This window comes from Artemia franciscana, chromosome 17 (genome assembly GCF_032884065.1).
Source record: "Artemia franciscana chromosome 17, ASM3288406v1, whole genome shotgun sequence".
NCBI lineage: Eukaryota > Metazoa > Arthropoda > Branchiopoda > Anostraca > Artemiidae > Artemia > Artemia franciscana.
The window spans coordinates 6,197,368-6,221,388 of NC_088879.1; the positions used below are offsets into that span (position 1 = coordinate 6,197,368).

Below are 24,021 nucleotides of genomic sequence, written 5' to 3' on the forward strand. Positions count from 1 at the left end.
ATCTATTACAAGCCTCGAATTATAAAACGGAAATGAAAAGAAGAGACAAAAATTGTTTCAAAAATGTTTAACTAAGAAACCGATTAAACCAAAAATAGTGGTGTCAATTCATCAAAATGTAGGTGGGGTGGGCAGGGGATGAGGGGGGAGGCGAAACCTATTCTTCAATATCTAAGCGGGGAATTTGTTGTTTTCAACATTTTCAATGACAATACCAAAAAAGGGCCCTTTTTCAATGAAAATAACCCCGAAAAATACTTTTCAAAATCTAGACAGGGCGAAAAATCCCTCAGTCCCAACCCTCCGATCTGTTCCATTGACCAGAAATCGACGATACGTATGTTTCAAGGCCTGCCATATTTATTTGCTTTACCCCCACCATTTCAGTGGAGGGGTTAAAATAGAAAAGAAAACATAAAAATAAAACACTAACGAAATTCTTACTCATTCGATTAACAAAATTTTACTTATTGAATTCCCAGGAGTACTTTTAGTTTAGTTGCTCCCTTCATTTACATCACATCACTTGCTTTTACAATTGCATTACTACTACTACTACTAATAACTCACTGCAGCACCAAGCCGCCTGAGGCCAACACAGCTACGCACGCTCCTCCTCCAACCTAATCTATTTAAAGCCTCCCTCTTTACACCCTCCCAGGAAGTTCCCATTTCCTTTAAATCCTTATTTATGACATCCTCCCAACCCAGACAAGGACGACCTGCTTTCCGTGTAGCCCCAGACGGTTGGCCAAAAAGGACAATCTTCTTGTCCAGAACATTTTACAATTGCATTGCATTGTATTAAACTTCATTGCATGGTATCGCTTCATAACCATTGCAGACTTTTTTCTTATATTTACCCCTTTATTATGCTCCAAGCGATTTAACCCCTTAAATTGAGTGGCTGAAGTTGAAATCCCCCCTCTAATTTATTTTGATTTCGGACAGATTTGGGTGGTTAGCCTTTCCCCCTTCCAAAAAAATTGACCTACTTTCCTCTCTGGGTTTTGAAAAATTCCCTATTTTTAGAATTTTTATTGCAAATGGTTTTTTAGTTATGCATATTTAAAAAAAAGGTGAAAATTCAATAAAATTTGTGCCCGCTGGATTTTGAAAAATTTACTTATATCCCCCTCCCACACATTACAATGAATTGACGCCCCAACGTCAAGCATTTCAAAACAGTCTGGCTCACTAGGTTTGACCACTGTTTATATCAACACAAAAAGAGAAAAAATAACAAACAAATATTTCTTTCCTTCTTTATTTATTCCCTCGTATTGCAAACCCCTTAAAAGTTTTTTTTTGGGGGGAGGGGGTTCATACCCTCGAAGTATTTTACACCCTCGATTTGAGTGGACGGGATCATATACTTACGCTCATCATCAGTTTTTAACTTCTTTCTGAGCATTTCCATTTTCTGATCTTTTTCTGGTCTAGATGAATCATCTTTATTCTTCCTACGGGTAAGTGTGAGCGTGCTATAATTTGGCTTATTCTCAATTTCTTCATCTTGGTTTTCATGAACCAGTCCGTATTCATCATGATTTGTAATGCCTGAAAAAATGTCATTTCTGAAATTCATCTTAATTGAGTTGCCTCATTAATTTAATTAGAATGAGAAAAATTTATATTAACGACCAAATAACAATAGGCCTAAAGTGGGAAGAAAAAAAAAGAAAAAAAATTAATTTTTTTTTTAATTTTTTTAATTTCCTTTTTAAAGAAAAAAATGTCAAGTGAGAAAAAATCAACATTTGAAACCGACTCAAAAATGCTAACTATTATTTCGATTAATTTCAATGCAAAAACAAACTTAAACGGATTTCAAAAGATATAAAGATTAAACCTGACAGATAACTGGTCCATATTCCTTTTTTTTGGGGGGGGGAGAGATTGTTTAAACACTATTTTGGACGAGTTATTGAAAAGAAGAATATTCAACTAAATCGAAAAGTAAGCAAAGATAGTCAGAAAAAGTTAATATGCGATTAAAGGAACAAAAAAAATATATATTATTTACTATTTTTATAAGGTAATAAAAGAGATTTAAGCACAGAACTGAGCTTTCATGCTGCTTAACATTTTTAATTTTATTTACGTTTTACCGTATTTTTAAGTTATACTTTTTAATTTCCATTTAACTTATGTATATTTTTTACATTTCGTTTTTCGTCTTTTTTTGCCAACGATTTTAATTTAATTTATACTTCTTGTGTTGGGGGAGTAACACTTGAACAGGTCACTTGAAAGAAGAGTCAGTGTGTCGGTCGGCAACGCAGGTTAGTGTGTAATGTGTGCATTACTACACTTTCCATCCGATCGCCCAAAAAATTAAAAAGTAGTTGGGTACACCCCTATGAAGGTATTTAGGTGTAAAAAATACCGCCCACCCCCCACCAAGGCCATATTAATCTTTCAAATACTTTTCGCGTAACAACATCCGACGGTTAATTTTTTTTTTTTTAAGTTTAAGTTTCATCTTTCAATGTTCAAAAAATAAATATTATTATGTTATTTTATAAAGTAATAAAAGTGATTTGAATGCCAAACTAATCTTTCGTGCATATCTTTTTTTCAGAAAACTGAAACTTTAATCTTACTTATATATTTTTGGTTGGGGCGATAAAAAAATAATGGGTAATTGGATACCCATAAACAAGGGCGCCGGCAGGAAAATATCCACGGGAGGCAGACGCCAAAATCGCAGTAGTGGTTGTGACAGGAAATATATTTCAGGATTTTTTTTTCAGTAGGAATAAGTTTATTTTTAAATACTTTTAGGAAAAACTCTCAATTAAAAAGAGCAATTAAATTGCATGCAAAATGAAACAAAATACCAGTAAATTTTAAGCGACAAAGATTCCTGGCAAAAAGATCAATTTATTTAATCAATGGGGCAACATATTTTTTCTATGATATTTCCCCTCTATGATTTTTCTGCTCTCTTTCCTTTGGTTGCCTTATAATTACTTTATAGTCCCAAATTTCCAGTGGGCCGTGCCCCCTGCCCCCCAACAGGCGCCCATGTCCATAAAAGAGTAAATATTCCACTGAAGCTATGGAGAAATAATGTTTTCCACGTAAGACAGAAAAAATTTCTCCAAGTACACACGGAGGGGTGCTTTACCCCCTCCCCAGCTAAATATTTAATTTTTTAATGGTTCTTACAGTTTTCCGATTTTACTTATATTTCACCTAATTATGTATTTTCCCTAAAATACACCCTCCCCCCCCTTGCATATGAGCTTCTATGAAGTAATTTAAAAATGTTCCTAATTAAATTATAAATAATAATTTTGGCGCAAGACTGCTATTATTAGCCACAGAAAGTACAGCATATAAACAATGGAAAAAGATAGCTTATGGAGCCCCCATGTTCTTCTCTCTGAAGGTCAGTTCATTTACAGTCTAGAAAAATTGTGAAAAAAAGGGGTCAACCTTTAACAAATTGCAATACAAACAGTTCTTTAACTAATCGATCCAAAAATACGTATTGATTCCGAATCCAAAAAGTTTGCCACTCTAGCTCCTTCACAAATTTTGTTGTTTTTTTAGGCTGAATTTGATGTTGAGGCAAAAAATTTTGATTGATTAAATACCAGCAAATATGATTAGATATGTCATTTCTACTCTCTTTTTTGCTGATAAATATGAAACTAAATGTTTAAAGTCAAAAGAATTGTTTGGGACTTACAGCTTCGAGAGAGTGAGGTTGGGGGAGTGGTTCTAGGTAAATTGTGAAAAAAAGGGTCAACCTCCAACAAATTGCAATACAAACAGTTCTTTAACTAACCGACCCAAAAATATGTACTGACTCCGAATCCAAAAAGTTTGCCACTCTAGCTCCTTCACAAATTTGGGTTTTTTTAGGCTGAATTTGATGTTGAGGCAAAAAGTTTTGATATATAAAGGCCAGCAAATATGATTAGATATGTCATTTCTACTCTCTTTTTTTGCTGATAAATATGAAACTAAATGTTTAAAGTTAAAAGAATTGTTTGGGACTTATAGGCTTTGAGAGAGTGAGGTTGGGGGAGTGGTTCAAGGAAAATCGTGAAAAAAAGGGTCAACCTCAAACAAATTGCTATACAAATGATTCTTTCACTACCTGACCAAAAAATATGTGCTGATTGTGAACCCGAAAAGTTTAACACTCTAGCTCTCAAAAATTTGAATTTTTTGAGGTTGAGGCAAAAACTGCTGATTGAGTAAATACCAGCAAATGTGATTAGATATACTAATAATATCTTTTTTTGCTGATGAACATGAAAATAAATGTTTAAAGCCAAAAGAATTGTTTGGGGCTTAAAGCTTGGCAAAGCTATTCAAAAATCTGGTCTTCTTCTTCGCTACCATCGTCTTCAAGGTTTCCGGCACGAACTGTTTCGCAGTTAGAATAGCTTGTTCCTTTGCAATTGCCACAAGTCCAGGTAAATTTTAAGCCATGTTTTATGCCTCGCAGCTTCAAACAATGGCTCTTGCAATTACAGTGAAACATTGAGAGAAGGGAAGGCGGTGCCGGTGATTTATCTGCACAGGTCGTAATTCTCCTTTCCCCACAATCGTGGATCGTGTTCATGAGGATCGTGTTGTGTCCATCGGTCGTTCTTATGTTGTAATTCGCATTATCAACAACGTGATGCATACAGAACTTGCCTTGAAACACCTGTACTTCGATATTTGCAGACACTGAAGCATTTCGCTCAAATAAACTGGTCTCATAGTAAGATGAACAGAAGCCCATAGCGCTGAAAGTATCAACTAGACCGGGGCCTCCTTGCTGATGATGAATCTTCACTGCGAGTCCTACTTGAGGAGAAGATTTAATGGCCTTAAGTCGAGTGGCTTGCATGATGCTTTGTCCAATGGCAACTATTTTCAGTTTAGCATCTTTGCCCACGAACAAGTTCTCAAGGAAGAACTTCAGAATCTGTGGCAGGTAGTTCAAGTTGTCTTCGAGATTTTTCAAGTCATCCGTCTTAACATACTCAGTCACATCTTGAGTGATACATTTTATGTATCACTTTTCAACATCTTCAACATTCTTCAACAACTCAGCAATCGTACTAATAATGTTCATTTTTTTCTGGTTTTCGTCGCTATCATTTCGTTGTGGGTAAAATGTTCGCAGTATAGTATGAGCCACGGGTCTTAATGTGACAACACTAGCCTTACCGTAGGTCACTGCCATCACTACTCCATCGCCAAGCCTCCCCCTGACGAGCTCCTTTATGTAAAAATGGCTAAACAAAGGCTTTTCCGAATCACCGAGAAACTCACTGGTCACATGTCACATGGTCACACTGGTCACTGGTCACATGTTGACCGAATCACGAATCTACCGCAAACCTCCAAATCCAAGAAAAGTATAAAAAAAATATCACTTTCTAAAACAATAATAAAACTCTTGGGCTATATTAAACATTCGAAAACGTTCAAACCAAGAAAAATATTGCAACTATTCAAGAACGAATTTTTGTGGCATGAGTTAGGCCTACCCCCCTTTTATTCCTATTCTTAATCAATTTCAACCATTCAAAGTAACACAAATAAAAAAAAGGGTTTCTATTTAAGCGCAAAGGGGAAGACAAAAAGGGAATACTTCTAGTTGAAGACAAAGGTTTTTTTTAAAATTTTTATTTTACTCTCTTTAATCTGTAGCGAAATAAGACTTGAAAAGTTTTTTTTATAATCAAATAAAATCGTGTGTAATTATGTGACCGCGTGTAAAAATATTATATATGGGCTTTGCCTTTTACGGTGCGTATCCACAGAGCTTGAAACATTAAAGTGCTATATGCAAAATATCTGGTTGTAAATCACTAAAAAATAATTCAAGCATCAGGTATTCAACTCGGCAAATCCTGTAATCAATTTCTGCCCCTCCCCCATACTAACCATCCTTTCTTGTAATATTTTATTCTGAGAAGACACCTACCTCTCTTTCAACATAACCTAAAGCCATAGCGTCACCTATAAACATGGATTTGGTCTTCCTTAAGACTTCCCCTTTTTTACCTAAATAGAGAAAATTAAATAAGTATCTAACAAAACTCACCAATTTTTGTGCATATCACAACCATGAGATTGGCCACAGTTTGAGCATCATCAATCATAATCGTTTTAACAGTGCCATCTAACATCCGCACTTTCAGCGTTCTTAGCTTTCGTCGATATTCGATATGATCCTAGAAATAAAGTTTTAGTATGTATTGGAAAGGCTAAACCATTCTAACTTTTGTTTATGTATATTTCTTTTATAAAGGGGGCTACAAACTAGATAGCTCATTACATAATCATCGATATGAATCGTATAATTTAAGTAGTCAGTTTTAATTAAAAATTCAAAAAATTCCCAAAATTATCTCTTGGAAGTAAGTGTTTTCAAAGGCAAAAATGAATGCGCTTACAGTGATTTTTATATGAATAAACGCCGTGCTTCCCACATTTCGCTGAGGCCAACCCCTTCTGTACACTTACTATAGGCAGTAAAAGTAGCCTATACCTATGCACAGTACTGTCTTGGGTCAAAAGGAAACTTTCTTTGTCAAATACTTTAGTCAGCAAGGGAGTTTCAGGGGGGGAGAATATAGTATTACTTTCAATTAAGAAGCAGAAAAACGCTAAAGGGGGGGGGGAGCAGTATTAGAATAAGCTTAAGAAGCAGCGAAACGCTGAAAAGTAATCAAAAGCTGAAACTTAGGAGGGAAACTACAAAAAAAAAATCAACATAAGTCAGTAATATCAAAAAATGGAATTCAAACAATAAATTCTACTTCGATGTTAAACAAAATTCAAATAAGTCAACAAGATTCAACAATAACGAACCTAAAGAATACTCCAGTACGCAGACGTGACTAATCACCGAAAAGCAGCACATGTCCATTAAAAATACTCACGTTTAAAAAACTAATTAAAATCAAATAACCTCATAATATTAAAGAGATACCTACCAATTAGTTGTCTAATTTAAAATTAAATAAATAATATTATCTCCAGTGGTAAATCATTCAAATCGCTCAGTAGAAAGTGTTCCGTCTGCCAAGAGCTAAAAATAGTTAAGACAAACAGAAATAAGAAAAACAAAATTTCCGACAGGGAAAAGGTTTCGAAGGAGAAACAAGATTGTGTGATTTGCGCTAATCGAAGAGAAATGTTTATAAATGTTTGTTAAATTTCATAGGATTATTTACAAAGCTTGTCCACTGGGTCACTCAACCTTGGCAAACCTCCCCCTTGAGTATTTGTCCAAGTAGACCGTTTTCCTGCGGGGGAGTAAATTTGGTCAAAAGACTTCAGATACGCGAGCGAAATATAACAAATCTGACATTTCAGGGGGACAGGGAATAGGCCCTCCAGCGTAAGTGCCTGACTCGACTATTTTCTGGACAGAAAAGTAACATCCCTCTGATGAACAATCTGAAAGTAGCCAGTAACTAGGATTTATCTAAGTGTGAATGGTGGATGGCTTCATGAGAATTGTTACTGTCAAAGGTTGCGGTTTGTTAACCCCCCCCCCCTCCCATTTATGTTTAGGAAAGCAGTCACAGATCGACTGACTAAGTGTCAATCAAACTGCATTTTGTACCCACTTTCCATGATTTTGAGTAAGCACAAAAGTTATTGTTTATTAAAATCCACCTTTAAAGCTTTGGATAGCAGTGTAGGGTACGATCGCCACCAAGGTCAGTTCCTGAAGTGCTACAATTGCCCAAACTTGCGTGCTACACAGCGATTTTTGATGCTAGTCAAAACATTGACTGTAATAGTGCTAAAATAGCATTTTCGTGTTACCAGTGGCAACCCTGAGCACGTGCTATAGCGCTACACACAATGAAATAGTGCTAAAATAGCACCCTTGTCCTACAGGAGGCAACCCTTGTGTAGGGATAACGCTTAGGAAATCAGTGTTGGGATCGAACGCCGAGGTCAATTAAACTGCATTATGTACCCACTTTTCACGATTTCGAGTTAGCATAAAAGTTATGGTCGGTTAAAATTCCCCTTTAACGTTTAGGAAAGCAGTGTTGGGATCGAAGGGCCGAGGTCAATTAAACGGCATTACGTGCCCACTTTCCACGATTTCGAGTAAGCACAAAAGTTACTGTTTGTTAAAATCCCGCTTTAATGCTTGTGAAAGCAGCCTAGAAATCGACTGTCCCACATCAACCAAACGGTTGACGTCACGTCACGTCAACCCACGTCACGTCAACCCATCTGTTTTCCACGATTTTGAGCTGGCTGCACGAAAATGGTTGATGGCTGCACAAAGATGGTTGAAAAATGGTTCCCCATTATAAGTGAACCAACTCCAGAAAGTTAACTCAATTCAGGTATTACAAGCTATGTGTATACTGCTGAATCACTTATTGTCTGTTATGACAATGTAAGGCCCTTCTAAAATAACAGTTAAGACCCGTTTGCAACCAAAAGTATTAAATATTTTTAATAAACAATGGCTTGATATAGCGGACAAACCCAAGACGATTAGGTTCGCAGTTGTGCACAAAATAAAGCCAACACAATATTTTTTTTAAATACTGAAGCAACCGGTGCCATATCTCTGACCATACATGGATTGACCTTTCAATTTTAGTTTTGACTTCTGCAAAAAAATGTTAAATAACAAAAATAAATCGAACTATGTTGAAGCAATAAGACATTGCTAGAAAAAGCAAGAATTCAGAGGGACAAGACAAAAAAAATGCCCAAGGTACGTGTCTACCTGCAACTACACTTTCCACATCTGCGTTGAATACTACAACACACATAACTACAACACAACTACAACATATAACAACACATATAACTACAACTACAACACAAATAATCACTGAAATTCTAGGGTAAAATCACCCTGTGCCCGAAGTACGGTGTTCAGTAGTTTAACTCAAGAAGAAATATGACTCGACATTAACTACCAGATGTTCTGCATTCAGATACTAGAAACAATCAATTAAGTTCAATTGAGGTACGCTATGACATAATGTATTGGCTTATATCTGGCCTACAGGATAATCGTGGAAAAATTTCCGTATGTAAGTTCTTTTAGCTAACCTGAAAATTTTTTTGGTTGTTTTTCCTTCATGCTAGAATCACGCAAAATTGTGGCCTCATGTAAGCGCATGGTTGTAGTGTTACAAATAAAGGAGGCAATGCCTTGCCTTTCTGGATTATTACTTTTTTTTGGCTTCTAGTATTTTATTATTTTTGACGAGAAACCTATGACTGTATTTTCTTTTAAATTCATTCCGAAGCTAATTTTGATGTTAGCCAAAGCCCTTTTAAAGTTTAAACGTAAATAAACAAAAATTTTGACATACAACCAGCCATCTAGAAAAGTTCATACATGCTATAAAAAAGGGGGGAATACTTCAGGGATTATAATTGCCGCTAAGTATGTTATTTCAAATGGAAGACTACAGGAATTTATTAAGACATCCATAGAGGACTGGGAGACTTCCAGAAGACTACAAGAACTGTATTTTTGCTGTATGTTATTTCTATCGAAATGCCATAGGTTGGGAGATACAATCAACTATCCAGAAATAAAAGCCCAATAAAGCTGTACACGGAGGAAGGAGGAAATCCTTCAAGATTTCCTTCCGTTATAACTGCCACTAAGCGTATTATCTCTATAGGAAAGCTAAAGAAATTTATCAAGGCTTCCATATAAGATTATGGATGGCTTCAATTCGATGAATACAGAAATTGTATTTTGAAGTGTATCATTTCCGTTCACAGTAGCTGCCACTAGGCGTAGTATTTCCATTGCAAGACTAAAGGAATTTATCAAGGATGTCAAGATACAACCAGCTATCAAACAGTTCGTGGTAACGAACTGTAGTAAGGAGCGACCCGGCTCAATAGTAACCGAAACTCTAAAAAATAGAATTTTGATACCAATAGCTACATCAAAAGAATCGCATTTTAATGCTGATTTTAAATATATAAATTTCATCAGGATCAGTTATACCTATCAAAAGACTTCCTGAGAAAATTTGCCTTATTTTAGAAAATAGGGGGAAATACACCCCTAAAAGTTTAAAAGTCATATGATCTTAACGAAAATCACACCATCAGATTCAGCGTATCAGAGAACTCCAGTGTAGAATTTTCAAGCCCCTATCTACAAAAATGTGGAATTTCGCATTTTTTGCCAGAAGACAAATCGCGGATGCGTGTTTATTTGTTTTTTTTTTTGTTTGTTTTTTTCCCAGGGGTGATCGTATCGACTCAGTGGTCCTAGAATGTCGCGAAAGGAATCATTCTAACGGAAATTAAAAGTTCTAGTGCCCTTTTTAAGTGACCGAAAAAATTGGAGGGCACCTAGGCCCCCTCCCATGCTCATGATTTCCCAAAATCACCGGATCAAAATTCTGAGATAGCCATTTTATTCATCATAGTCGAAAAACCTAATAACTATGTCTTTTGGGACGACTTATTCCTTCGCAGTCCCCTTGGGAGGGGCTGCAAGTTACAAACTTTGACCTGTGTTTACATATAGTAATGGTTACTGGGAAGTGTAGAGACGTTTTCAGGGGGATTTTTTTGGTTGGGGGGAGAGTTGAGGGGAGGGGTTACGTGGGAGGATCTTTCCATGGAGAAACTTCTCATGGGGGAAGAGACTTTCAATGGAGGGGGCGCAGGATTGTCCAGCATTATTTAAAAAAACAATAAAAAAATTAATATGAAAAGTTTTTTCTACTGAAAGTGACGAGCAGCATTAAAATTGAAAACGAACAGACATTATAACGCATATGAGGGGTTTACCTCCTCGTAACACCTCGCTCTTTACGCTAAAGTATTTTTAGTAATTACAACTACTTATTCTACGGCCTTTGTGATTCAGGGGCCATTCTTAAGGAATTGGGACAAAATTTAAGCTTTAGTGTAAAGAGCGAGGTATCGACGAGGGGCGAGCCCCCTCATATACGCAATAAAAACATACGAATACAGAAGTTCGCTACGTAAGTTAATTCGTAAGTTACGTATATTTTTTACTTATATAAAGCATTCGTAAAAAATTTAAAGTTAATGCCTTTTTAAGTAATCAAAAATTTGGAGGGCAACTAGGCCTCCTCCCTCGCTCTTTTTTTTCAAAATCTTCCGAATAAAACTATGAAAAAGCCATTTAGCCAAAAAAATTAAGATGCAAATATCATTTTAATTATTTATGTGCGTAGAGCCAAGATCAAAACATATATTAATTCAAAAACGTCCAGCAAATTAAACAAAAAAAAACAAGTCTTTTTAAATGAAAGTAAGGAGCGACATTAAAACTTAAAACGAACAGAAATTACTCCGTATATGAAAGGGGTTTTTCCTCCTCAATGCCCCACTCTTTATGCTAAAGTTTTTTACTGTTTTAAAAAGTAGAGTCAAGAGAAAGAGTCAAACTTTAGCGTAAAGAGCGGGGCATTGAGGAAGAAAAGCCCCTTTCATATATGGAGTAATTTCTGTTCGTTTTAAGTTTTAATGTCGCTCCTTACTTTCATTTAAAAAAACTTGTTTTTTTTTGTTTAATCTAGAAATAAAGGTCCATACAAAGATGCACAGGGAGGAAGGGGAGAATGATTCAGCAGTCCCTTTCACGATAGCCGCTACTAAACGTAGTATTTCAACTGGAGGACAACAGGAATTTACTAAGATTATCATTGAAGCCTTCCATTTCAAGACTACATAAGTTTTATTTTTGCTGAGAATTATTTCTGTTAAGATACAACCAAACCATCCAGAAAATAAAGTCCATACAAAGCTACACAAGGAGGAAGGGAAAAATAGTTGAGGAATTCCGCTTATTGTAGCTGCCACTAAGCGTGGTGCTTCCATTGGAAGACTAAAGGAGTGCAATAAGATTTGCATAGAAGACTTCCTTTTTGAAGACCACAGGAGTTGTATTTTCGCCGTATATTATTGACATCAATATATAACCAGCTATCCAGAAATAAAAGTCAATAAAAAGATGTATGAAGAGGAAAGGGAGAATATTCCAGGAGTTCATTCCACAATAGCTGCCACTAAACGTAGTATTTCAACTGGAAGACTACAGGAATTTATCAAAATTATCATTGAAGCCTTTTGAAGACAAAAAAAAAATTTTTGGCGTGTATTACTGATGTTAAGATACAACCAGCCATTCAGAAATAAAAGTCCATACAAAGATGTAAAAGAAGGAAGGGAAGAGCACACAAGGATTTCCTTTCCTTATAGCTCCCACTAAGCAAAGTATTTTATAAAAATTACACTTCTTCTTCTAGAGCTGGAAGACAACAGGAATTTATTAAGATTATCGGTGAAGCCTTCCATTTGAAGACTACAGGAGTTGTATTTTTGATGAGTATTATTTCTATTAAGATACGACTAGCCATCCAGAAATAAAAGTCCATACAAAGATATAAAAGGAGGAAGGAAGGAACCCACCAGGATTTCCTTTCACTATAGCTCCCACTAAGCAAAGTCTTTTAGCTGGAAGACAACAGGAACTGAAATGAAATGTTAATGAAATTCTTTCTTTAGACAGTAAATTACATTTACCTTATCATCAATACTTTTCTTTAATTTAATTGAGAGTGTACTATGAACGTACAGATTTGATTTATAATAGATCGAATTAGACTGAGCGGCTACATTTTGTTGTCACCAAAAATTCACGCAATAACAAGTTCTCATCTGGACAAGTAGGTTGACTCGGGGCCAAGCCAATCTAAATAAATTGCAACTCCGATTACGCAAATGCACATTCAACAAGTCCCAAAAATAAACAAACAATTTCTTAAGCCTATTCCTTGAACTATTTTTTGTTTCTTTAAACTATTGGCAACTTATCATTACGATGGAACAGGTGATCGCAAAGGTGGGGGGTGTATCTGACTGATGAAGAAAAACAATGCGAGGAAACAGTCAGCCTTTTGCGATTTTGAAACCAGATTTTAGAGAGTATGAATTATTCGACGGACCACCTGCTTTCCACCAACTTGTGTACTTCTCGGAGGATCACATGGTCCGCACAATTCCTCCATGCGTAGCACACTTCACTTCCACCTCGCATGGCAGTTCCCACGATGCTTGGCACAGTTCCGCAACGCTTGAAAGTGGGCAACCCCTCAAAATTTCTGCAAAGTCCTGATGATGCCAGGGAAATTGAAAAGGGCTAATTGCAAAGGTACTGGCAATGCTTTTTTTACATAAAAGAGTACGGAACAAAAGATGCTTAGATTTCATTGAATATCGCAGAACCTCGAAAGTGTCCCCCAGGGAAGGATGAGAAGACAGTGAGCCAACAGTTCCACCCCCCCAGTGGTGCAAATTTGGAGAGACAAGAAGAGAACATTTGCCCTCTCCCCTCCAGATTTCGAGAAATAACGTTTTTTGTCATTTTTTATTAAAAAAATTACAAAAGCTTGCCCGCTAAATTTTGAAGAATACATTTTGCCTCCCCCTAGCATTTTCTGTAATTTGCGCCATTGCTCCCTCCTCAAAAGATTAGAAACGATGTAGTAAAATTTCTTCAACACAATTTGGCAAGTTGATATTGGTACAAGCAGGCACATAGACAGAGTTGGAAAATTCCCTCCCCCTGTGTTTTTTCATAATTCGGCGGTTTTTTTTTTCGTTTTTTTATTCGGCGAATCTATTTCCGGTATGCCGAATACCTGCTTGCCCTTCCACCATGGTCAAGCAACTCCTTGGTCATTAAAAGGCGGCATTACAGACCCGAATGCTTCTATCAGAAAAAGCATAGAAGCTTATAATAGTAGTATTGGTCGGCACCCATGGAGCGCTATTTTGATACAATGAATGTTTTGCTTTTGCTTTTGTATGTTTTAATGGTTTTTAAGTAAGGTGAAGTGTTGTTTAGTTTTTTAGGTCATTTTCTTTTTCCTCTTTTCTTTTATTCACATTATACTCCGTTTTTCATGTGTATTATAACGGGTTATAAATAAATTCAATTCAATTCAGTATCCTGAAATTTTGTATATCATTTTTACGTTTTGTTCGTTTTTTTTTTTCGCCCCTCTCCCCTCGGAAGGAATTTCTGAATACAGGCCTTGATAGCAATGTCTGATCAGTTAAAACTTCAGATTCGCCCTTCCAAATACAAATTCTACCCCGGTTTAATAGCAGCCATTAAAACTGAATGCACATGTTCTAAGCCACTTAAGTGGCCGTTCAAATTACGTACGTAATTTTCTATGCTAAGTGATCAAGTTACGTTACCTTAAGTCCGGTCTTTCACGCTAGAGTAACGTAAAAATTCATAAACCATCATAATCATCACTACAATAATCATAAGCAAGCAACTCAAAAGTAAACAAACTGTTTGATAAGATTTTCTTAAGATAAACAAATTTCTTTGAGCCCATTCATTTTGTGAAAGAAGAAAGAAAGAAGAGATTTTAATTGGGAGCAATGTTACATGGAGAAAGTTTATGTGGTGGAAATTTTCCATGGAGGGAGGAGGCAGATTTCCCGGAATCATTTGAAAAATGATCAGAAATTAAATAAAAAAATTAGTTTTTCCACTGAAAGTAAGGAGCAGCATTAAAACTTAAACCGAACGGAAATTATTTCGATTATGACGGGGGCTGCCCCCTCCTCATTACCTCGCTCTTTCCGCTAAGGTAATTCGACAGCTGGATTTTAAGACTGTGGAAAGGAGACGGGTATTCAAGCTCTGATCAAGCGTAAAAAGCTTCCGAAAAAAAAAACTTAACGATTTATAACAAATTATTTATTCATAACAAATTTAGAAGTGAACGCCTGTCTTTGCAGATATCCACGCAAATTTTAACACAATTCCGAGGACCAGAGTTACTCTCACTTAGCGTCTGCTGGCTTTTCTTACTTCTTATGAAGAGTTTGGGTGGAAATTCGTACAGGCGATCACCATTGATTGTACAACACTGGAACAAAAAAGTAAAAAAAATAAGCTTATTAAGGCGCCGTAAATCATTAAATCCTTACCAGTCTATGTAATTTAATAATTATTTAAACAGTAACTTACTCCACTTTTGAGCAGGTAGTACCCAAGGCTTCTGATTGGTTCAAGCCATACCCCTTTTCTTGGGTCTTCATCTGGTAGAAATAAACTATAGTCTTTGGCTATAAAAAAAAAGGAGCTGACTTTAAAATATGTTAACTGGACCATTTTTTTTTATAAAATATGTTAATTGGACCAATTTTTTTTTATTGCAAACAAAACTAAGCACAGAAATTGCGAAAATTTATTAATATAACCTTGTAGATACAACTGAATAAAAAAAGACCTTACAAACCAGACTCTAATGAGTTTTAACAACTTATACAATATTCTTAAAGCCCTTAATCCATTACATAAGACCTGCACATAGGGAAGGATGTAAAAAAAATTAAAAATATAACAGAAGAGGGTTAAGAACAAAGCTTTAAATAGATTGGGGTAGAGGAGGAGCGTGCGCATCTGTGTCAACCTCAGACAGCTTAGCACTTCAGTGATTTGTTGTTAATGGTAGTAGTATGAGATCTCCTTCCCCCAGACAAAGGCATCAATAGATTTGCGGGGTGGGCGTGGTTATAAATAGATTTGCGGGGTGCCCACCAACCTACGGTTGGTGGGCGTGGTTAAGCACGGTGTGATATTTCCTCCTTCCCCGAAAGAAAATCCTGTATGTGTGCATGGATGTTTGTGCTTTACTTTGGTATATATTTCTTTAAATTTTAGTTATAAATTTTAAAGTTATAAATTTAAAATTTAGTTATAAATTTTAGTTCTTTAAATTTTAAAGCTATCTTTATCTCAAGTCAAAACCATGTTTTTACCCACCGGTGACTGGTACATGACCTTATTGCTGAAGCATGATTTTAGGAGCAGGAGTGCCTGCCCAGTACTAATATTTATGAATGGAATTTATTAGTTTAAATAAATTGGTTATTAACTGAAATTAATTTAAGACACACAAAATTTTGGACACAAAGGAAAAAGAACCTAGAAATGGATACCTAAGTCCAGTGCTGTACATCCGGTGAGCATACATGACCACTGCTTAATTAAAACAACAACAAAAACAATTAGACCTGCGACCGTAAGCATTACGTTTCTAATGCAAGTTTTTGGTGTGTTAATTAACCTTTATTTTACGCAGTTTTTGGTGCGGTAATTAACTGGCAATCCAATGGTTTTAATTAATTAAATGGTTTTAATTAATGTTGCTATTATTTCATGGTTAAATTTCAGCATTATCCACTTGTGGAATTACACTTTTGAAATGTTTTTCATCTTTTTTTTGCCAAAATAAAAAAAAAAATCATTCAATTTATGAAGCAATTTTTGACCGTTTCTCATGAATAGCTCTTATTAATATCGCAAAACTGGCTAGGTTCTGGATACTTTTGCAACTTGTGAATCCAATGACATAAATATTTTGTTCTTTTGATGAAAATTAAAGCAGTAGGTTTATAGAAAATAAAGAATCTAGATCGTAATAAAAATAAATAGAAATTTGAAAAAAAAACTTCGTATCGAGGGGAGTCTAACCCAGAACCCCCTGCTAAGTAAGCAGGCAACTTTGACAACGGACCTACGAGGGTCCAAGAATCACTTCATATGTCTAGTATTAATAAAACCTTGTAACCAAAAAAAAAAAAAAAAAAAAAAAAAAAAAAAAAAAAAAAAAAAAAAAAAAAAAAAAAAAAAAAAAAAAGTTTCTACTTTTATCTAGGAAATGGACATTAGACAGAACTTGAGAATTTAATCATGTATCTAATACTGGATTATTTGCAGGGTCGGCAGGGCTGGGTTTTTCATAGTGCATTTGTTTCCCAAATTCGAACGGAACGGTTCGAGCCTGACATACGTATGTCACAAAAGAAAGGCTTAGACTTGTCCTTGGGACGCACACGAAAACCAAATCTCTAAAGTTGTTTTACCAAAGAACCCACAAGGATGAAACAGTAATGATTAAGGTGGGGAACAGTCCCATTAAGGTCAAGAACTCAAATAAGGTGGTTGTTACCCATCATGTCAAGGTTGCAGTCCATAGGCCCTTTCTATTCACAATCAAGTTTATAATATAAAAACGAATTTGTTTCTTATTTATCCTTAGCATTAATACATGTTTACAGACCAAAATACCTCTCTCCTCCCCATACCTGGATGAAGGTTGTAGTGGTGACAATCCCCCTCGTGGCGTCCCAGGGGGTAGCTGGCACAAACAGGAGCCGTCTATTAGTATTGTCAGTAGCTTGTACCGGTTCTGAGGATCAAGTGCTAGCCACCTAAGGACGAGTGGTGGATGTATCTCGTCTCTCTCTTAAGGAACAAGTGATGCCTCCCCAGTGCAGTTTGAAGCTGGCAGGTGGAAGCCGTCTATTAGTATTGTCAGTAGCTTTTACCGGTTCTGAGGATCAAGTGCTAGCCACCTATGGACGAGTGGTGGATGTCTCTCGTCTCTCTTAAGGAATAAGTGATGCCTCCCCAGTGCATTTTGAAGCTGGCAGGTGGAAGCCGTCTATTAGTATTGTCAGTAGTTTTTACCGGTTCTGAGGATCAAGTGCTAGCCGCCGATGGACGAGTGGTGGATGTCTCTCGTCTCTCTCTTAAGGAACAAGTTATGCCTCCCCAGGGCAGTTTGACGCTGGCAGGCGGAGTTAAGGGATAGAGGAAAAGTGGTGGACAACTTGACACTAGCAAGGAAGGTTCTTCTATTAAAAAGAAAATGGACCAGCGACCAGCCCTATCTCAAAATACCATTTTCGATGTGGTAAAAATAACCCAGTGGCTATTGGTGCTATTTTGTATGGAGGCAACGGGCCTCAACTTTGTCGCCTGAGCCTCGACTCATTTCTGTGATTTCGCCCGTGAAAATAATAATAATAACAATAATAGCAATAATAATAATATTAGCAATAAAATTTTAAACAGCAATACCTCTGACAAAAACATTCTGAACAAAAATATCTAATCAGAATAATAGCCATTTACCGCTGATAATACGTCAAAAAAATAGGTTTATTAAGTTTGACACACAAGATCTTCCCGCAATTGATTATCGTAAAAATAATAAGATTATACACAACACTTATTGCTGGTATAAAATAAAAAGTAGGAGGGTTAAAAACTGAAACACCATATCATTAGGAATTTACAACACGACTGCCATCAAGAGTTTTCACCCGAGGTTAAGGGTCATCAAAAACCCAGGAAATACAGACAATAAATTATTTAATCCCATTTAACTCCGTTCGTAACTTCAATTAAAAACAAGAAACACTTAATCTTGAGAAATACAATAGAGAAATCTTGCCGGCATGCAAAACTTAAAAACAAACCTAAAGCGAGAAAATCGGAAAGTTCCTTAATCCTTGTCTGGGAAATTATATGTATTAATCCACCAATCCCCATAAATATAGGTAAGAAATAAGAATATTTTGCTCATAGAGCATTCCTTAAAGTAATGAGTACATCAAAATATAACCAATTTTTTGCTGCCCTGGACCTATAGATCTACTCACACCTGAAAAATCACTCTGAATATATATATATATATATATATATATATATATATATATATATATATATATATATATATATATATATATATATATATATATATATATATATATATATATATATATATATATATATATATATATATATATATATATATATATATATATATATATATATATATATATATATATATATATATATGTATATATATATATATATATATATATATATATATATATATATATATATATATGTATATATATATGTATATATATATATATATATATATATATATATATATATATATATATATATATATATATATATATATATATATATATATATATATATATACATATATATATATACATATATATATATATATATATATATATATATATATATATATATATATATATATATATATATATATATATATATATATATATACATAATATCCCAGGATACCAATTTTCCCGAAAAAAATCGGGACTTGATGTTTTTCTTCTGATTGTTTTGAATTACGAAGATTTTTTAAAGGCGGTAAGACCGTATTCAGGGGAGGGGCTATGGGGTTTGACCCCTCCCCCGACATGTTTGTCTGACTAATGAAAATGCATAAAAACATTTTTTCGTGCGTTTTTTAAAGTGTGTTGTTTTTTTTTGCAACCAACCCCCACGAACAAACATCCAGGATACGGCCCCGCAAGGTGGTACCAGTTTCGTCAGCGTTGCCACCAGGTCTATACCAGGATTTTTTCTCTTAAGAGGGGAGTATTTTTTTTCAGGGGGTTTTACAAACAACTTTAAAAAACACATCAAATATCTCTAAATGTATTTTTGTTATGTTTTTACAAGTCAGACAAACATTGGGGGGGGACTCCCTTATCCCTCCGTAAATACGACATTGGTTGCCTTATAAACTGCAAAAATGAATAAGCACAAATAATTAGCTAAATCTGACACCTCTTTTCGTCCGTAAAAATTCAAACCTTGCCAATTTTTCGATACCCAAAGAGAACTACACCTAGTAGCCTACTTTAGTCTATAGAGACTTATGCCTGAAAGTTTTGTTTCCTTAACCTAACCCCTTTCCAATATAGCAAAAAAGTAGCTGAACTAACATTTCTTATGTCATAAAATGTAGAAAATTATAGCTAACACATTTTGAAACTGCTTCCATTATAGGCCTAGGCTTGTATATACAGCCAAAACCATATATTTCTAATGCTTTTTGCTATGTATCACTCTTGTTTCAACTTATACCTACAAATTGAACCAACACTGACAAAATCAAGAAATAGAAAAACACATGGGAATTAGCCATGTTTTCAGTTTAATTTTGCGTATTTTAGCACATGTTTCTTTTTTTTTTAATTTTTTTTATTTTTTTTTAGATATTATCAAAAAAACATAACTGCGTGGGGAGGTCCCTTTCGTTAAAAATTGAATTCCCTATCTAATGCTTTTGGGACATATATGGTTGAATAAATTTCCACTTAGCCAATAAAAAAAAATATAATACGAAACAAATATAATATAATTATATTTATATATTATACAGTAAAATATAATAATTTTAATATAAGATATAATATAATATACTATGTATTACACCGTACAGATCTATTATATAATGCAAAATTTGATTAATTAAAAAAATTAATACAAAATTATAGTACAAAATGTAATATGCTACAAATATTAAGTTTTATGCTTGAAAAATTTTAAAAAGAAGTCAAGTTATTCAGTTTTGTTCTGAACAGCCACAGACACAGCCAAGAAATATTTGGTTGAATAAATTTCCGCTTAGCCAATAAAAAACAGCCAATATAATACAAGACAAATATAATATATTTATGTTTATATATTATACAGTAAAATATAATATTTTTTACATATTTTATAATATAATATACCGTATATAACACCGTATAAATCTAGTATAGAATACAAAATTTAACTAAGTTAAAAAAATAATATAAAATTATAGTACAAAATATAATATATTATGATTTTAAATTTTATACCTGAAAAATTTTAAAAAGAAGTAAAGTTATTCAGTTTTGTTCTGAACAGCCACAGAGAAAGTGTTTACAGCTGTAGGCCTATAGTGTAGTATAATATGTAATGTAGTAGGACACCTATAGTGTACCGTAGTATATAGTATAACTATAGTGTTTATAGCTGTAGTGTTCTAAGTATAGACCAGTAAAGACCAAAATTATACGTAGGGACAAAACTTACGTGGTCCGAGAGGAAGCTCTGAATTTTTTTCACGTATAATTCTGCAGGCGTCATAAATAGTTGTTGAAGGGTCGAAAACAATAGTTTTCACTACATTTTTCTCTATTATACCTATTTTCAGCGACAGCGACGACATCTTTATATTTTACAATCTGAAAAGCAAAGTTTTTTTATTTTACAATATGAATAAAATGGAAATTCTGCAACGCATTATTATGCTCAACTTTATCAAAACTATACTTATTTATGAATGATAGGACTCAGTCAAAGGTTGAAGGGGTTTCTCTCATAAACATCTTCACAAATAAAGAGTGTATTTGATTACTATTAGCCTGAAGCTGTAAACATAAATGAATAAATATTTCCTTTAACTCCGCAATCTCTTTATTACTGATACTACTGACAACAACTCACTGGAGCCCTAAGCTGACAACGCAGCTTCATATTTTCTGAACTCCAATCTACTCGAAGCTTCCCTCTTTACCATCCCTCGTGAAGTTTCAATTTCCTTTTTGATAGTTGTATTTCACCACAGCTTAGATACCAATACAGTTATGAAAACTCCTATGTTGCCCATGAGAAGCTTTTGGTACAGAGTTCTCCTCCAAGCCCGCGCTCCGACGCATAGATCGTACTACAACACCATAGGCGGGAACGCAATTTTGTTTTGTTGCATACACAGCTTAGATACCAATACCAGTTTCCTGTTACCAATTAGATACCAATAACAGTTTCCTGTCTCCAGCCGCTAGGATCGCTACCGCGCACTGTGTCCCAAAAATAAATCGAGTTTTCATAACTGTATATTGATATCTAAACTGTGTATTTCAGGTATAAGATGACAAATCCATCATGGACCAAGAGAGGGAATACCTTTTCAGGGGTCTGTAGCCAGAGAAGAAGAAAGTACAAAACAAAAAAAAAAGATTTAAGTTTACTTCAGAAGAATCAGTCCTAACCATCCGAGTACAGATGATCATGAAGGACCAAATACACAAGGTAGCCTAAATCGGTTCGTTTGGTCTGCTGGAAAGGGGCAACATGTCAATTTACAACGGTTGAGGAAATATACACGAGATTATAATCAATTTGCAGCCACCCCTCCCCCTCCGCCGCTGTGCATTATCAATGCACACCGGCAATGTACAATATACAACTGGTCTGTGCAACCGTACTCATCTCTAAGAAAATTGGGAGGCTGAGGTCCCCATAAAACACTTAAAAGGATTCTAAAGGACTCATGAGCATTTATCTCCTATTTCAATTTTCATAAACGTAATTTTATACTAGCCTTAGATAGAAAAAAAAATTCAAATGAAAGTAAAGAGTAGTAGCAGTTTTAGACCTCGAAATCTAGAGGGACAAGATATACCATAGGGTTGTAAAATGTAAAATAAAAAGAATTTAGTGTCAGTTGTCAGAAAAACTGAAGTGGGCAGCTGCCCCATTATTTGCCCAAAATATGTATGGTTTGAAAGTGTTGGTTGCCTTCTCAGTTTTCTTAAGTATCAGGATATGAGAAACGTTTTTACTCTTTTTGTTTACGCTAAATTTTATACAATAGTACTGTCTGGACCGAACGATTCAACTCAAGGTAGTGAAGATATTTTCAAAATAAAAAAAAAAATTGAAGTGTTTTTCGAATTCTACAGCACTAAGTTCCAACTCCACACAACGAGCCCCATCCTCTCTATAAAATATAGCTAATGTCATAAATTCAGTACTAATCGCATTTCCATTTTAAAAACAAATTTAATATTTTTAAAGATGACGTTTTAAAATATAAGAAGATGCACGTTCTCGATAAATAACTTCCAAGGATTTTTAGATTCACGGAATTGAGATGGCAAAAATAAGAGAAAAGAATATAATTTATAAAAAATACGATTTCAGGGCAAAAGAAATTACCCTAAAACCAGGTTTCAAAATAGATTTACGCCATGTACAATATTTAACTAACGATTTTAATACATTTGTAAATGTGTTGTTATTTTCAAAAGTTGCAGCTGTAGTTAAAATTTTCAGTCTTTGCCAGCAACTGCTAGAGAAAAAGTCCCCTAAAACCAGAAACCAAATACCTAAAACCAGAAACCCCTAAAACCTAAAACCAGAAACCTAAAACCCAAAACCAGAAAGCAAATTCCTAATGTTCCACCTTGTTCAGCATATACGTCTTGGAAGAGCATTTTATGAAAGGTTGTCTGTTCAGGATCCTTTAGCCTCAAAACAGCGTACTTAAGTTTTGTTTGGCGCAGAACAGTCCTGACAAGGGAATTATCTTAATTATCTTAATATTTTAATCATCTCTATCAGCGTCAACTGTTATTCATTAGTAGGGTTGCAAATTAAGGCAAACATAACAACCCACTATTACTTTTAAGTGTTTAAGCATTATAAGGCTTATTCACTCTAAACTTATCTGAATATAACCACCCTGCCTCGTAGAAACTTCGAAAAGGGCTCTTGCCCCTCCAGAGCCACATAAAGTCAAGTACTTTTCAAGTATTTCCGCAACTAACTGACTTTAGTTTGGAAAATTGGTGCTATCTTTACAGCTCATTTTTCAAACCATCTATGAAGAGTGAAGCTATTTATGTGCTAACATGCTTACAAAAAATCTTAGTAAAAAAAAAAATTAAATAAAATAATAATGCACGCCTCTGGCTGAAAGAGGCAATATTTATAGGAAATAGGAGAAAGTAGCACAGCTAGTTTTTTCTAAGGAAACGGCTTAAGTGAGGGGGGGGGGTGTTCATTTTCGTCTTCTGTCAGAACTTGACTTTACATTCGCTAATGAATGTTTTTCTTTCTAAGAGGGAAGATGATTTTTCCGGTGGTACTACTCATCTACTCAGCTACGGCATTAATCCACGGAAATTAAAGCGGACGGGGTTTTTTACTTTTATAAGGAAAGAAAAGATATTTTCAATGAAAATACCGAAAAAGTGTTTATAAAAATCTAGGGAAGGGGCAATTGATAAAAGCTGCATTCCCCGCAGAAGGTAAAAGGTGCAGAAATTAAAGGGGTGCAGCGGCAAAAAACAACTGAGGTGCCCTAGTTTCATTGGTACCCCCTCTAAAATATTAATTCTATATCCACCATATGCCAATTCAAAAAACCTTCATAGATGCAAGCTGCACAATATGGCTTAAGACTGTCATATATTTATTTATAAGATATTTGTACAAATATAAGGGGGAAAAATTGTTAACTGGCGAACTCATAAATCCTGTCTCCCGATTAGCCGGGTTAATGTTAAGTTGTTTCCTCTTAGATC

At 34.9% G+C, this 24,021-nt stretch overlaps 1 protein-coding gene across 4 annotated transcripts in view; it reads right to left on the reverse strand.

The window, feature by feature from the left end:
- The window catches only part of LOC136037746 (talin-1-like), a 206,399-nt gene that overhangs the window by 116,730 nt on the left and 65,648 nt on the right, over positions 1–24,021 (reverse strand). For all 4 annotated transcript variants that reach the window (XM_065720530.1, XM_065720532.1, XM_065720531.1 and 1 more), the window contains exons 2-5: positions 20,744–20,895; positions 15,014–15,111; positions 6,065–6,194; positions 1,381–1,560 (exon numbers count right to left, since the gene is read on the reverse strand). In XM_065720530.1, the coding sequence (XP_065576602.1) occupies positions 1,381–1,560; positions 6,065–6,194; positions 15,014–15,111; positions 20,744–20,879 (544 nt within the window). In that variant the 5' untranslated portion in view covers positions 20,880–20,895. The remainder of the gene's footprint in view (positions 1–1,380; positions 1,561–6,064; positions 6,195–15,013; positions 15,112–20,743; positions 20,896–24,021) is intronic.